General features: G+C 35.1%; 1 protein-coding gene across 1 annotated transcript in view; it reads right to left on the reverse strand.

The window, feature by feature from the left end:
* Positions 1 to 4136: 4136 nt before the first annotated feature.
* Positions 4137 to 17749, reverse strand: part of nrip2 (nuclear receptor interacting protein 2) — a 33166-nt gene continuing 19553 nt past the window's right edge. Inside the window, exons 2-6 of the mRNA XM_008400920.3 lie at positions 17246 to 17560; positions 11981 to 12063; positions 10759 to 10865; positions 9234 to 9286; positions 4137 to 7555 (exon numbers count right to left, since the gene is read on the reverse strand). Of these exons, the coding sequence (XP_008399142.1) occupies positions 7439 to 7555; positions 9234 to 9286; positions 10759 to 10865; positions 11981 to 12063; positions 17246 to 17560 (675 nt within the window). The 3' untranslated portion in view covers positions 4137 to 7438. The remainder of the gene's footprint in view (positions 7556 to 9233; positions 9287 to 10758; positions 10866 to 11980; positions 12064 to 17245; positions 17561 to 17749) is intronic.

Consider the following 17749-nt stretch of genomic DNA (forward strand, 5'->3'; position numbering starts at 1 on the left):
TTCGATTCTGTGAGCTCATTGAGGCTCATTTATGACCTTTAATGGTCAAGCAGAACCAGGCTGCTGTTTTTAATATGTAAACTGTCTGATGTACATGGCTTCCTGAGCATGATCTCCCAGAGAAAATGTCAGCTTAGTATGCAGAATCCTCTGTGACTTCGACCTTTGCTCCAGGATTTTCCCCAGACATAAATTTTGTACATGAAACATGTCTGAAACATCTGACCCTGTGACCTGGCTGCGCCAGGCCGCTGGCCTTGTCGTTTTAACTGACCTCTTGGGTGCATGACTGCAACTGTGAAGCAGTTTTACCCACATTATTCTTAACAAAATAGCAGTTTTGTCCTTTTTAACGGCAAAATTTGGAAGTTTGACTAAAAATATCTGTGCAGCGTCTGGTTTATGTACTTCTTTGTTTGTGTAAGGTTACATTTTTATGGTAGTTTTTATTTCCTGAATGAAGACGGGTGATTTGAAAAGGTAAGATTCAGCTGCTTTATGAGTTTTATTTTAGCTAATGCAGAGATTCTTACCATCTTTCTTGGACGCCATGTTGTTTTTAATTGTCTGGCTTATAAAAACGTTTTAAACTCTAGCTTTAAAAAGGTTACGTGTTTGTCTCGGCCACAAACCCGTTCTGTTAAAAGCCTTGTAAATTCACCTTAGCTCATTTTTGTGCTTCATTTTTGGGCATATTTTATGAATCTGTGCTTGTTTTATTGTTGTGTTTTAATGTTTTTAAATAAATTGTCTCAAAATAATCAGGAAAGATTCGAAATTAGCTTCTCTGCTAGCCGCTCCAAGATTAGCTTCACAGTTAGCAGCTATTACGGTAGCTTCGGTTTGTTCTGGCCTGTACTGGTTTACTCTGCGTCAGAAACGGTTCGCTTGAAACGGTCAAGTTTTAAAGCGTTTATAGTACTTTAATGAAACAATTAACTTTTTCACATTCTGTAATGTTGCATTTTATGTGGTAGACTCTCACTAAATTGTTGTGAAGTGGAAAAAAAACAACAACCCTAATCTGATCAATAACATAAAAGACTGAAGTTCAAATTGTGAGTCATTCCCAATGTGTTACTACTGAACCACACAGGTATTCACTGTGTTTTAATCTCTTCAGCAGTGGAGGAAATAAATAAATAAGGTGAGTGAAGGTATTGACAAGAAATGAAGGGCAAATAGATATTTGAAGCTTTGTGTGGCAGCAGGCAGAGTAAACTTCACCCATGACAGACTTGTTGGTGTGGGAGTGAGCAGCCTGTGATCAGGGTTTCAGGAAGGAGCCAGACTTGAGCTTATGTCAGGTTTGTGACGGAGTTAAAGTCCTTCTGTCCACACTGACCTTTAAGGATCCTTTAGTCACGACGAGTGTTTTAAAAGGGGCATTAAAATTAAATTTTACTAAGTATTTCTGTTTCAGTTTTTAGTTTGCTTGAAATGAGACAAAACTAACTTGCATGTCACTTTTCATTAAGATATAAGAAGCTTGCTTCATATCTTAGTATTGATTTTTGAAAAGTTATATTAACACTGGCAGATTAATTCACTTCTAAACATTTTTTCTGTTATAAATGAAATAATGTGCTACTTCTCAGTTCAAAAAATATGAGAACAGTTATGATTTGGATAGCTTTTCAGTTAATGAAATGTTTTATTTGCGGCTATTTTTGTTATTGAAATTTGTTTAGTAGTTAAATATCAAAGCTCTTATGCATAAAGATTAGTCAGTAAATTCAGCACTTGCTCCTTTTCTGCTTTACAGTTTGTGGTTTCGACATGTTGAGTTGTAGCTGCTGCAGAGACGAAGGCGGCTGTGCAGAGCAAAAGCATAACTTCATTGTGATTTATGAAAGAATAACTGAACTTTCCAACCAGAGGTGTTATCGGCTGCAGTGTTAACAGGATGTGGGTGTAGAAAATGACTCAAAACAGTAGGCGGGGTGCATAGAGGGGGGCTCTAACAAGGTCTGGTGTGACTTTATATTCCTCTGTTCCCCCCAACAAACCCCCGTTTCCTGGCTTATCGACGCAGCGAGCTGTCACAAGAAGCCAAAATGAAATAAAGCATCATCTGACAAGCTGAAAGGAGCTAGGACATTGTTAAGACACTGTAGTGTTAAAGAAGAAATCAAATTGCTTCCCCCCAGTCAGTAATTGGATGGTCTTTGACTTGCTTTAGCTTGCAGAGTTGGTCTGGACTGTGCTGTGAATTTAAACCAGGGCTGTCGGTGCCTCTTCCTGCTCACTGGATGGGTTCACTTTATCTTTTTCTGGTGTATTTTAAACACCCCAAAAATCAGCATCATGTCTGATTCTACTATTCAACACACAAGCTGTGTTTCCATTGACCATGTAATTGCTCAAACTGGAATTACGAAAATAAATTTGCTTAAAGGTGCATTATTTTACATTTATAAAAAGTGTTTTTTATATATTTGTTAGGTGACAGTGTAATTTTAGACAGATAATCTGTGAAAAGATCAATCTCCTCCACCTCCTCTAAGCTATTATTGCCGTCTGGAGAAATCCATCGCGTCTGACCAAAAACGGCCAATCAGAGCCAGGAGGAGGATCTTAAAGCTGTACTCACTGCTAAATGTGCTAATTTTGGAGAAATAACGTGCCGTTACAGGAAAACTGTTTATTCGCCATCATCAGTGGGCACGCTAACTAGCGTAGCCTTCATGCTATGCTACCTGCTGCTTAGCAGAGTAATTGGAGTGTGGGAGAGGTGATTGACAGCGCTGAGACCCGCCTCCTGGCTCTGATTGGTTGTTTCTAGACAGCACTGGGACAACATAGTTCATATCTTACTGTCACAATATAGTAAAATGTTTCAGCAAATATGTAAAACTATATTTTTCAGAAAAGTTAATGGAAACAGCAATTTCGGAGGGGGGGGAAATCAAGCTTTTTGTTGAAACGTTTTTCTGCTAGGATGATCCAGTGGAACAAGACATTTGAACTATTAATGTGGGAAAAATGTCTTGGGAGATTATTTCACCTATAACTAGTTATTTTTCTATCAATATTAAGTAATTTTGACTAAAAAAAAAGCTGTTGTGCTGAAAAGCTGCTTGTAAAATATTTGTGTTTTTATTTCAAGTATCTTTAACATGTTTGCACTAGAAAAATAGACCAAAAATACATGTATGATTTTGTTTTTGCAGTTGACTCGTAAATTTGTTTACTGGTGGAATCATTGTTTAATATGTTGTCAGTAAATTCAAAGTGATTGTATTATATGACGATAATGTTTTACATGATGTATATAGCAGTGCTGTGTTTCTGTCATGGAAAAAAAATCTATTGTGCAGCAGGAAGAGATTGTGTGTTTGTCAAACTGGCTGTGGGTCATTTCCCTCTGGTGCTGTGGGAACATCTGCTTTCTCTGTGCTTTATATAGAAGGATGGCAGAGAAGGGCAAATAGTTTGTCTATGGGAATCAATGTAATGGGTTGCGCTGACCGTCTTTCTTGCAGAGCCCTCCCACAAACAGTCTGCTTAGTCATTTTACAGACAAGGAGTCTTTTTCTACAGAAGAGTAAAAGAGCTACTGAAAAATTCTACGAATTCTGACTTTAATCTCGATATTTCTCAGGATTTTGACTTATGATCTGAAGTCAAAATCCTGACTTCAGATCAGAATTCAATATCAGAATTCAGTCAGAATTCTGATATTGAAGTCAGAATTTTGAGAGAAGTCAAAATTCAGAAAAAAAAAACAGAATTCAGAGGAAAAAATTCGAAATGTGAAGGAAAACAGCCAAAATTCTGAGATTAAAGTCAGAATTTTGAGAAAAAAAGTCAAAATTCTGAAAAGTCAGAATTCTGAATTCTGAAAAAATACAGAATTTTGAAATGAAAATCAGGATTATAGTCAAATTCTGAAAAAAGTCAGCATTCTGAGACGAAAGTGAGAATTACAGTCAACATTCTTAAAATACTGGTCAAAATTCTCAGAAAAAAACTCAAAATTCTGAGATTAAAGTCAGAATTTTGAGAAGTCAATTTTGAAAAATAAAAAATCTGGAAAAAAGTCAGAATTCTGAGATTAAGTATATTATGTATTTTCCACATAACAAAACTGGCCCACAGTGTAACTAGTTTCCACAAATATTAAGTAAAACAGCTAGCCAGAATACAGATTTTATTTTAAGCAGAGAAAATACTATTCAGAAGAGGTAAAACACCAAAAATAAATTTCTTTAATACATTAATTCCTTTCACACAGCATAGGAATTTCACTAGTACATTTATCAGAAACAAATATTGCCAATCTGTGTGTGGATGGATGCTGTGCAGCACAGTCATAAGCATGATTGGCCTCAAAGCAGGGCATGATGGCCTCTAATAAACAGCTATTGGTCCTCTGAACCATGAAAACATAATTCAGGTTGCCAGGTTTGCTTATTTTATATGGATAAATCCGAAACGACTGCATCAGAAACAGAAATGGTGAAATATTTATACCGATAAAGACCATATCTATAACGATTAGCATGAAGAGGAGACCTTGGCATGGAGCTGAGCCGTAACCAAATGATTAAAGTCTCCTAAAAGAGGCAGAGCATGAAGGCAGCTGGGGTAGGCTTTTGGCAGCGTGTTCTGTTTCGACCCAGTTGGGAAAACGGGAAGGATTCAGTTTTTTGTTTTTTCCCATGTGAAAAAGGAACAAAACCTCGCTATGACTTGTAACGCAAACATGCACACAAAACACACTCACATCCTGCCCCTACAGACTTCCAACGTGACATTTTCTGACTAGAACACCACATGCAGACTTATTTATACAAAGGCTGAACTTGACAAAGTCATGCAGATCTGGACTGTTTTAGTGTTTTTGTTGCTTCCGAGTCTGACTCAAATATATCAAATCTTTAGGGCATTTTCTGGAAAGTGCTGTTATAAAATCTATATTTCTGTTAGGCAGAGGAGTGTGTGGAAAACAAAAATCAATCACAATATATTTTTTTTAAGTTGTAGAAAGCACAGAGAATTGTCTGAGCCAAACCGAATTTTAAATATTTTAAAATATATTTAGGGCATTTCATCATTTTATTCAATACCACTTTACTGGAAGGACTACAATTTTGGGGGTAATGTTTTATTTTGCTGTGTTTCTCCAAATTAGCAGAAAGAGAAGAAAACAAAACTGCACTTACTCAGTCGTTTCTTAAATTAATTAATCCAGTGATTTCCAACCAAAAGAGCAAATATTATTTCGACCATTAGGAGATGCTGTAGATGCTAAAAATAGCTTGGAGAAAACGCTAAAACCGAATATATTTAGCTTGATGGAATCTAGGAACCTGAAATGTTAATCTACCGTTGATGTTTAACTGTTCAAATCTTTAACTTAAGCAATTGATAAAATTGTGAGTTACGTTTGTAATATTTCAAACCCATAACGGTTTGATTCTGTAAGCTAACATGCTAAAGGTTAGCTAATATGCTAACGGTCCAGCTGCATAGAAAGAAATGGCTACCTACAGATTCTTCTGTTTGAAATAAATGAGTCATTTAAAAATGTTATTTTTAAATTAAACGAAAATTTTAATGTGAAAACTAAACTAATTGTTTTCTGAAGATAAGAGCCAACTATTGCAATGTACAAACATTAAACCAACATGAAGTCTTGGTAGTCTAGTATGTTTTCCATTTAACTGCTTTCATTCAGTTTGAAATTGAATAAATCAAGAATTGTTGAGTGTTAAAATATACTAATGTTTAGTTTTCTGAATAAAAAGGTTCAAAAGCTCATCATCACAGCTAATCAGTGGTTTGATCCATTTGTATTTGGATGTTGGAATATCTACTTCCATAAAATAAGCAACTTTTTTAAAAATTGAAGTTTAAAAGTGAACTGCGTCGGACCTCGAGATCCAACATGGCTGCTGCTACATGTATAAAGTACAGCAATAGTTGCAGTGATTAGCTGTTTGTTTGTGCTTATTTGTATCATTCACATAATGTAATGAACAACACATTTCTGAACATACTCACCTCAGGGTTTATGTGCCTCAGTTGCAGTAAAAATATATTCACTTTAGCTTTTTTGCCAACAGTAGTTAACCTAGTCACTTAATGTAATAGTAAGAAAATCCTTGTAAGTTGAACACGATTAACTTCTGACTTTCACATAAGCATAAAAGATAAACTGAGAAACATTTAAACTTGAAGTTGGTTACGATGACAGTAAAACAATGAAACAATTGATACGTTGTATCTTAAATTTCAGTATTGACCACAATTTTTATTTAATTACATAAATTAAATATGATCAGCGTTAAGGATGAGTAGACCCAAAAGGCTAAAATGGTTGGAAAGCACTGGTTTAATCCAAAATATTTTTCATATATTATTCAGATTGTTCTACCAATTGGAGTGACTATTTAGCCAAAACAATGTAACTTAAAAGCCAAACATCGGCGTTAACTATGGCGGCGAATCAAGGTCATTGTAGATACAGGGGAAAGAAGTAAATTTCCATCAGATTTTATAGAAAAAACAAGAATATTTCTGAGTTTGAAAAGACAAAATTTCTAGAAAAAAACTCACATTTTGAGATTACTCTAAAAAAATTATAAAAACATGGAAATTTCGGTTTTGCCATTTGAAAGTTTTTTCCAGAAAAGTACTCAAGTTTAGTCTCAAAATTTCAGTTTTTTCTTGCAAATTTTCATTGTTTGGAGCACAGACATGTTTTTGTTTGTTCTAGAAAATTTCTGAGATTATCCTCAATCTATCAGATTTGTTTCTCGCAAATGTTTGACTTTGAAACTTTTAAATTTCTAAGTTTTTTTTGTTCAGAAAATTTTTGCGCTTAATCTCAAAATTTCTGGGGTTTTTTAATCATACATTTTTGACTTTCAAACTCTGTAATTTCCAAGTTTTTTTTTTATTTTGATAAAATTTTGGAGAATATTCTCAAAATTTCTTTTTTTTTTTTTTCTTTTCAGAATTTACTCCTTTTTTCCATCTACAACGGCCCTAATTTGTCATCGTGGTTTAACAACACTGTAGACATTTTTTGTAACACAGAAGAAAAACTAAGTGGAATAAAATCTCAGTATGTGATTGATTCAACATGATTCCTCAAATCATAGCAGATTCAATATAAATTCACTTCAAATTGTTATAAATATTCTTATTTTAGTAAGCAGCAGAACAGAGGAAATACAGCATAATCCCAAAACCTGGAGAGATCAGGTTTAGCTCCGCTTAACTAGACAATTATAAGAGAAAAATCAAGTCAAAACTCAGCAGACATGAAGATGTAAACTTGAGAACAACAGAGGTGAACGCTCATCCATGTTCTGGCAGTGACACTGTGATTGGACAGTCCAGATAAAAACAAAGGGCGTCGTTTCTCGCAGCTGCAGCCCGTTAGCGATGACAGCCTTGGCAGCTGGCGTGGAGTCGGCTCACAGGCTCACAGGTTTTCGTTGGTGTCGTGTTGGCACCGGCCGTCGGTTACAGTGTTCAGGAAGGGCAGCTCGTCGCCGCAGCCTTGAAGCTTCAGAACCCGACTGTTCAGATCCAAGCAGCACTGAGGGAGGATCCACATGGTGAGACATAATTACTGCTCTAAATAATTTAAACAGGCTGCCAGCCTGACTTCAGGAGGCTAATCCAAGGCCTGTTGAAAGGGTTCGTTATAAATCATCCAGGAGCTTCTTTTAAATTATTATCCACTAATATTGATGAAAAAGTATTAGTTCAATTGATGGATAATTTCACTTATATGTTTTAAGAGTGAAATAAGCACCATTTAATCTATATTAATTATTTACTTACAATAAACTCCTGTAACTCACTGAAAAGTTACTTGTAAGTCAGTAAACTTTATACAAGACAAAACTAAGACATTTGTGCTAGAAACTAGATGAAAAAAACACTTGAGATTTTGTGTTTTTGCACTGTAACCTCTATTTTTTGAGTTATAAATTTCAAAAACACAATTTTACCAAGTATTGTAATCTAGTTTCTACTGCAAGTCTTAGTTTTGCCTTATTTCAAGTGTATTAATCATTACTTAAAGGAAGGTATGGGAGCTTGTTTCCAATCAATAACTGATAAACCTTCTAGCTCCGCCGGCAGATTACAGTATTTTTCATCAATATTAAAGAATTATTGACTTAAAACAAACTTCTATCTTGGTAAAAAGTTACTTGTAAGTTATTTTTGTTTCATTTCAAGCGTACTAGGCATATTTTTCAAGGGGACGCTGGGAGGGCCTCAAAGTTGAAGCGAAAATGAGAAAATAAAAATGTATCTGTTGTTCAATCATGTTTTTTCAAAATAAAATGTTAAAATAATTGCTTTAAATGTTATTTCAGTTTTTTAGCTGATTATTTTTTAGCTATAAATGTGAAAGTTTTTACAAAAGAGACAAAAGTTCCCGACTGTGGAGGATACTACTGAAAAAAAAAACACATTTGACATATTTTCTTATCAAAGAAGGGGATTGTGATAAAAAATTGTATTATTTGGTAATAAAAGTTTCTGCCATAGAATTTATAGCCATCTAAAATCCAAATCTATGAAGCAGCATTTATGCTGCTTCATAGATTATGCAGCATTATGCAGCATTTATGTTCAATAATTAGTGAATGCACTAATTATTGAATAGAGAAAGAAAAACACTGTAAAAGTTTATATTTCTTAACATTTCCTATTAGTTCACATCCAGAGGTTAAAGCTCTTTGTCAGGAATCTGTTGTAAAGTAGATGATGATCCTTCAGCAACAGACTGATTGAAGTCAAATGAAATCAACGACTTTTTGGCTTTTATTCAGTCCCCAGTTGCACTGATGCAGGATTTGCTTTCTTTCACCAGGCCTGTGAGGACATGATATAACTTTCACTTTGAAATGTAATTATTTTCCAGTCTGGATGACTTGACATTATGATCTATGAGAGAATCAGCTATATTTTTACAGCTACACACTTAAACAACATTCTAATTAGACTTCTTATACTTCAGGCTTCTAATCACATTTAATTAGGTTTTAATAAAAAAAAAGCCAGAGGGTAAAATCACCGTCCATGAAACGCTCCAACTGAATCCAGGTTCACATTATTGTCACACCATGAACTTAATTTATCTGCTATTCCGTCCTGCCGCCATTTTACTGTTTTTCCCATTTGGCAATTTAGCTTCAAACTGAACTACTTTTTTTTTTTACCATTATCCACCAAATATTAAAATAAAAAGTGAACCTTACTTTCAGTTCCAGCAGCGTCTGCAGACCCAGGCACAGTTCAGATGCCTCATCCTCTGAAAGTGGAGAAAAGAAAAGATAAGAGCAGAGAAAATAAAACGTATTATAGACCTGCTTTATGAAAGCAATTTAACCACCTTATCTGAACATGCATAAATTAGACTGAAGCTCTACAAAAATATTCCTTTGTGTGATAATGAGAGCTGTTAAGCTTGTACTTGTGAGGGTGGGTGTTGGTGTTGTATCATAAAAACTTAATATCTGTGGCTATGGGGTTGAATTTTTTGCTTGAATTATCCGTTTTTCATTGGTTAGAATGATTTAAGTCCATACAGTGTGGCTTCATTTAGACCATTTAGGATTTGTCTTGATAACTATTGACATGCAAACATCTAAAACTGAAACTTCTTTGATTTGATCTGTTTTTGTAGATTAAATTGATCGTATTTCCTTTCAGATATCTCACCTGCACAGGAAGCAAAAGCAGAAATTACTGCCACAAATCCCAAAGTTACAGAGACAAACATATCGGTTCCTAACAGGATAGCGATCTTTTTAAATGCGAGGCGAGTTTTCAAACAGGACTTGGATTACAAACGGATACATTTTCTGTGCAGATTTCAGACTCTCATCCTTTGAGTTATGCATATAAGAATTTAAATAAAAAGAATTATACTGAAATTTTACTACAGTAAAGTTGGATTTCTGATTATTTTGCTCTGTGACAATCATAAAATTCATAACACCTTGGATCCAAAATGGTTGACTTATTTTAGGCTTAAAAACGTATCATAATATAAGCGTTTCTTATCAATCGATATTAATAATTATTGATTAGTTTTGTGTTTTCAATATCTGAAATATTGCCAAACCGAAGGTTGTAGCTTTTCCTGTTTTATCCACAATTTTCACTCTGTGCCGTTTTTTGTTTTTAAGCAGTTATGAGGCGAAACCTTAAACTGCTGCTGCGCAAGATACTAACAGGTTGTTGCTAAGTAACCAAAGAGTAAGTGAGGGAGTTGTTGCTAGGTAACCAAAGAGTGAGTCAGAGTGGCTAAAACTGTACGGTTCTGGATTGGAGTAAAACAATATTATTGGATATTCTATCAGATGTATTATCTACTGATATTGATCACATGTTTATCATAATTATATATTATTAATTTATTGTCTAGTATGGATTGAATTCAAATTAAAAAATACTTTATTAATCCCAAGGGGAAATTAAAATATTCAGAAATTATGGGTCAGAGGGGCCTAGTTGTACATCCTGGTTGGTTTTTATGTTATGTTTTCTCTTTGTATTCACTTTAGCTCTTTTTGTTATTAAAATTTGATTGATCTGAAACATTTGACTGTTTTAAAATGGCAGAAATGGATTACATGTGTAAAGGCACAAATACTTTCTCAGAGAAAATGTTTTAATAAAAAAAATCAAACCAAATAAGTTAAAAAATAAAAAAATCACATTCAAATCTTTAAAATGTTCCCAAGTTGCTTTAAATCTGTTTTATAACAATGTCCTTACCTTTCACATATGCTGAACACTGGACAGTCTGTCTGCCCAGCTGTAGCTGCAGACCAGTCACTGAACTGGTAGCACCGCATGGTGATCTGTCCTTAATGGGAACCAGTCTGAGGAGACAGACACACTCTGTCATCTCACAGTAACTTCAATAATTAGCATGTTTACCTGGTTGATGCTGCTACCTTCCAAATGCAGCTTTCATTTTTAATTTAGCTCATTTGTCTAAAGGAGTAAGAAAATGTTCACATTGTTTTAGATGTCTACTCCAGTAAGTGGTCACTATTACAAACATGTTTTGGTTTAGGATAATGGCCAACATGGAGACGTGGCTTTAACTGAGGAAAAAAACCAAGGCTGTTAGCAGCTACAACCAGGGCAAGAGTTTACACAGCATAAATATTCTTAGGTAAGAAATTACTTTTTTTAAACAAATTTTATGCTCTTCATTTGCATAAAATATGTTGATACACTACAAAAACACAAAATTTCACCAACTATTTTTGGTCTGGTTTGTAGTGCAAATATCTTAGTACACTTGACATATTACAAAACTAACTTAAAAGTAACTGCATGCAAAAATAAGATTTGTTTTAAGTCAATAATATCTTAATTTTGATTTTAAAAAGTATTTCCACCGGCAGATTATTTCACTTATAACATGGGGAAAATGTCTCGTTATAAATTGAATAATCTGTCAGTGGAACAGGAGTTATTGATTTTAAACAAGCTGATATCTTGCTGAAAAGTTATTTGAAAGTTAGTACATTTGAAATGTGATTAAACTAACATATTTGCACTAGAAACTACACAAAAATTTGTTAAGATTTAGTGTTTTTGCCGACTACCATTATGCAATATGGTTCATTACAGCCAGACTATAGTGATTGCTAGTTTGAGTGCCGGTTTAATAAGTATCCAGTTTCATGCCTGTTGGACAATTTTTAATGAAATATTCCCATTAGCAACTTAAATTTAATATGTTTTTTTTAATATATTTCTTCATTCTGTAAATGTATGTTAAATAAACCATAATAAAATCATTACTGAAGATCAGAACTGATTAAAATTGATACAGTCCATTTAAATACAATTCCTTTTAATACTCTAAAGTCTCTTTTATTAGAACTTTATCTCTGTTGGCAGTTGGTTTGTCTGGCTATAAAAAACAGTCAGTAATACAGTGAGATCGGTGTGTTGTTGTGTTGAGCTGGATGTTTCTTACCCCAGCCTCTGGCAGCAGGAGGTGGAGATGTGGTTGTGCAGGCTGCCAGTGTTGATGGATGCCTTCACTTCCGTTTCGCAGCACTGAGAAGAGACGCAGAGAGAGGAGGGGATTTTGGTGTCATAGTGGGATTTTCCAACTTGCAATGATTCTGCACGCAAGGAAAAAGTTTGTCACAGCGGCACATAAGTATAGCTTTAGGGAGTTTTAAAAAGCTGATCTTCCCTCTTTTACACAAATCTGTTAGGCTGCAATGTGCCTATGAAACTGCCACGCTGAAAAATAAAATCCAGGAACAAAACAAACACTGTTGGTGGAGAATTCCCTAAATGTTGCTGCGACTTGGTTTGCATCGATTCTGTGCAGCTGTTGAGCAGGTCAAGTTAAAATAAAGCTAACCTCCGGAAATGCCGCGCATGCGCACAACGCTGGATGATGAAAAGAATCCATCGCTGTAGAAAAATTCCGTTAACTAAATAAAACCTGCGGATGTTAATGGGCACTATTAAGTTAGTGTTATGCGCCACAGAAAATGGGAAAATAACGCAACTCAAAACCACATTTTTTTCTCGTGCTCTGTGTCGGTTACGCTACACGGAGACTCGTTGCCGTAGCAACTGACAACATCACTTTATGTTTCATTATGATTTAACACCAAAAAAACATTCAAACATTTCTCACACATTAAAGAACAGAACATTCAGTCCGTTGCCGTCTGTTATAGTATTATGTTTTAAAACTTGGGAGTTTATTTTGCGATTATTAAGTGAACGCTGTGGTAAATTAGCTACCGCTGCTATTAGCTAAGCTAACACTGCGGTGATAGATTAGCTAATTTAAATGCCTGCTTTTAACAGATGTTCTGTTATAACATCTGTTTGTCAACTACGTCCCTCTCCATCGCTATTTTTTCTTAATTTAAACTTTTTCCTCATCTTGTTATGTAGTTGTCAAGCACTGCGTTCCCTTTTCTTTTTTACAGCAGGCGTACATTTAAGATTTACATGTGGTACTGACAGCTTACCAGCTAAAACCAATGGTAGTCATCGTTAGCTAGTAGCTATGAAGTCACTCTGCTTCTGTGTTTTATTTTAAGGATGTTTTGGGATGTTTAGCTTAAATATTAAGTCTCATATTGCTGACAGGAGATGCTGATTCATAAGTCTGCTGAATGCACTTTGAATGTTCCTGTTTATACACCACCAACCATGAAATATTAACCAAGTGGGTCATATGTGCACATTTAACAAATTGCAAACCACAGTACAGTGAAGTGAAAACCTAGAGGTGATTTATTGTTTATGCCGTGCCACAAATCTTAAATCATGTCTTTGAATAAGAATAACATTAAATTCAAGTCCCACGACCAATTCTCTTGCGCCTATTACAACCGTTTCTGTTATACAATTAGATGAAATTACTGTGAAATGTGGTAATAATAGATAATTACCAGCCAGTCCTGCATTCTCTATTAGCTCTAGAGCTATTTAATGAGTTTCATCTTTGATTTAATCTCTCAGCTTTCATCAGAATCCACTCTGAAAACATAATGTGTCCTGGCTGAACCTCGCTAAGAAAGGCATTAGTTTTTCACATTGAAAATTTATAAGATTATGATGTGCTGATCTCTATTTCTAAATGGCTTTCTTTTGAGTTATGTTCAAATATTGCTGCATGTTATTACGATTATTGCTTTCTCAAGGCTTAGATTTTGCAGTTATGACTGAATAATTTGTTTAGATAGTGTTTTTTACATTCTCACAAAGGACTGCATCCAGTAAAATATAGATATCAAACATAATGGGACATAAAAAACATTGATATGTAGATGATAAAATAAAATACAAGGACATATGATGGTGGATATAAAAACAAGTGAGTCCCAAACAATAGGCAAATACCAAACTAAATAAATGGTTCTTTAGCTTTTTCTTTTTTTAAAACTGAATAAAATTAATCACGACCTCCTAACAGAAACCCATTCAAAGAGTCTGTGCAGTTTTGTTTAGATCATTTTAAATTAATTTCACAAAACTGCAAAAATATTTTCATTAAAATGTTTTAAACTGGGGCACCAACAACCTGGTAAAGTCATAAGGTGAACAGCTGCATTATGCTACAGTAGAAAAAGTAAAAACAAAAAATATTAAGACGTTTTTGGTCCAACAAAACGCAAATTGAAACTAAATCTGACCTATTCATGATGGGTTATTCAATAAATGGCAAAAACAAATTTAAAATGATGAATTCTGGTTTTAGAAAAAGCTAAAAGATTTGTGTGCTAGCTTTCTAGCATAGCTTAACTGAACTGGTTTTCCTCAACTAGCTTAACTGAGCTAGTTTAGCTTTGTTGGGGCAAAGTTTGACCACTCTGAATCACTGCAACAGCATATGTCCAAATTTAAACCCTAGAGTAGTAATAATTTTTCTCAAAATGCAGCTGTGCTTCAAAATCAATATGTTCTCCACCTCATCATTCTGAAATCTCATTGTATTTTTTGCCTTTCGCTTCTTTTTTAAATCAAGTATCTTCATACAACACCAAGAAAAAAATTCACTGGTCACATAGCTTTTGTCGTTCTCATAGATTTTCTCAAGGTGAGGTGTTGGAGTAGCAGCTTCAGCAGGCAGCCTGGCCTATTTTCACTGATATTTATTTTGTTCTTTCTTTTCACAGTTCCTCTGCTGCCTGCAAGACATTTCAATGTGCTTCTTTCTGTAGTGCAGCAGACTGGAATGGTTTGTGCTAAGTGTTGTCTCTGAGGTTCTTCCTCAGAAACCTTTAAGTCGGTGTCAGTAGAGGGACATTAAAGGAAGAGTTTGGGATGTAAAAGCAGCATATGGCGGCTCTGCAGGCTTGTGAGATAAGCAGTGGGGTGACGCCACCCCCACACGGTGCATAATTTAGATATTTTCCAGGATTATCTACAAATGGCGCTCAGCTGTACGGACTATTTTTATCTTTTATTAAGTGTCATATAAACTACACCTCTAGCATCAGTTTAATACTGTTAGCTGTTCAATATTTTAGGAAACTGTAGAGCTGTTGTTCTTTATAAATACTAAAGAACACTTAATCTTTGCATTATGAATACATTACTTCAAATGGTCTCAAAACAACATTATTATAGTTTATTAGAATAATAACTTAGACAATTGTGGTTGAAAATGGTTGGTAAATGTTTTTTCTAGGCTTGACACAATTAAAAATGAATACAATAAACCATAATATTTTTGTCTTGAGACCATTTTCCAGTAATAAGGCAGGTTTACTCTCTCAAACACTAATAAAAACTAATAAACAGAACATGTAACAGGAAGATATTTCAAATATGAAAAATAAAACAAATAAAAGGTAAATCTAAAATATTAATAATCAGAATGGGAATTATTGAGCTCATTTTAATTTATCATGGGATTAACTGATTAATTCCTTATTTCGACACATTTATTGTGAAATCTTTTAATGTTTTTTCATTTATTGTCACGATAAATTTCAGTCAGAATTATGTATATTTTACCATTTTCTTCACTGTTAGGGTCAATAAATATCAATACTTCAAAAATATGAATAAATGCAGTTACAGTGTGCCACTTAGTGATTTACGTCAGTTTTTAATTTTATTTTTTTTAAAGAATCCCATTTCAAATTTGTGGAGCTATGAATGTAGTCAGTGGTACAATTACCTAAGAAATAAGTTTAAAAAAATCATAATCACAATAGTACCACAAAATATTGCAATAAAACTAAATCCTTATCACCCACTCATCTATTTACTTTTAAAATTTGACTTTCTCTCTCTTTTTTATATTATAAATCTCGGTTTTGTTGTTTTATGCCAAGATCTCCAAAAAGTCATCTTCTGTCATATTTATTTATCCTTCTCTGCCGGTCGTAAGCCGATACTTTATCCACTTCACCAAAGACAATCTGCCACCCCGGTGGAAATGAGCACAGTGAGTTTCTTGTGGTTCTGCTCGCTCTGCACGGACCAAGATGGCCGCTCCGTTCTTATCAGCAGACACAGAAACCTGCTCTTTGTTCCGAGTCCTGCTGCCTCTGAAATCCCTGATGCTTTAAAAATAGCCGCTGAATGAGTAACGCAGGAACCCTGAGCTGTTAATGAGTTGACGATAAAATGCTGAATGTGCTGGAAAATAGGATTAATTATTTAAAATATTAACAGCATTCAGTGATTCATTATTTAAACACCACTGAGAACAGGAGATGTTTGATCTTAGAATTGATTTCTTTCAAAGATAAAAATAGGGAAACAGCTGTTTTTGCCGCTGGTTAAATTTTAAATACGAGCTTCTTTTGGGCTAAAGTCTCACTACACTCTTTGTTTTCATAAGGATTTAAACTATAAAAATGCCATACTTCTATATGTGTAAAATTTCTAATTAAATTACCTTGATCTCTTCCAATAAAGGGGAAATATTTGTTAGAAAACAGATGATGTCTGTTTATCTTAGATTTAACAAATAATCTGGGGAATTTAATCCCAGTCTGGAGATATTAAGCAATGATTATGGTAGATATAAAAAAAGAGTATATTTCCACATAAAAAGTCAAAACACTTGAGACTAATTTAAAAAAATTATGTAAAAACTGGAAAATTTGAGTTTGAAAAGTCAAAACATTTTGAGGACAATCTCAGAAATTTTTAAAGAAAAAAGACTTGGACATTTCTGAGGTTGAAAAGTCAAAAATTTCCTACAATAAAACTCAGAAAGTGAGTATAATCTCAGAAATTTCTTCGTTTCAAATGTCAGAAACTCAGAAACATCCAAGTTTTTTTTCTTGTTTTTTCTATAAAATTTTTGATTTTTTGGTGGAAATGTCCTCATTTTTCCTATAAACAATGGCTCTAATATGCTGCTTGGATCTAAACTTGAGTGAACATAATTTGTTGGCAGCAAATTTACTGACTCTTTATTTTTGCCTGAAGCCCCGTCAGTTTTGCTTTAAACCACGGCCTGTTTGTGTTCAAGCTCTGCTGCAGTAAATGCTATACTTTCACCCACGGTGGACCCGTTTGGACTTCCAGTCTCTGTGACTCACTTATCTGTGGTTCTGATCCAGTCTGAAAGCTGCTGGTCCTGCAGAGCTTTTCATTCGTTCTCAGGTGAAAATGAGCTCCACGTTCTGAGTCACAGGAGCACAATGGAGCTCGTCTCCCTTTGTGTTCAGTTTGCTTGCAGATATACGTGGGTGAATAAAAGGAAAAAAATGCAGGCAGACTGTTTTACAGTGCGTGGTACCTTGCATTGAATAATTAAAGCTGTGAGTCGGGTCGAGCTGTCCGTGCTCTCCGGCTTCTCGGCCGAGTGTCTGGCTCCGGCCTCGCTGTTATCGTCCTCCTCGTCTGATCGGAGGCTCCTCTCGCTCTCCTCCAGAGACTCCCTCTCCTCGGTGGAGTCGTCCGCCGTGCTCTCGCTCCGCTCCTCGGCGTCCGTAGGTCCGTCCTTGGTGTCGGCCAACGGCGAGCGAACCCTGGCGGTGGCGTCCCGGGCCTCGCCTCGGAGCCGCGTGATGTTTCCCTCCAGCAGGCGCCGCTGGACGATGCTGTGTGGTTGCTAAAAAGAAAAACAGAGACGTAAATGTTGAGATGGTAAATGAAAAAGGCTCCACTGATTCTAAAAACAACTCAAGCACTTGAAAAATCCACCTAGCCGGCTTTTTTTGCATTAACTTAAAAGTTTTTTTGGGTGCCACCTTCGGAATGTGACGTCACAAATCGCCTAGTAACCACAGCCGAGCTCAGC

This window comes from Poecilia reticulata, chromosome 23, assembly GCF_904066995.2.
Source record: "Poecilia reticulata chromosome 23, P_reticulata-male-v2, whole genome shotgun sequence".
Lineage (NCBI taxonomy): Eukaryota > Metazoa > Chordata > Actinopteri > Cyprinodontiformes > Poeciliidae > Poecilia > Poecilia reticulata.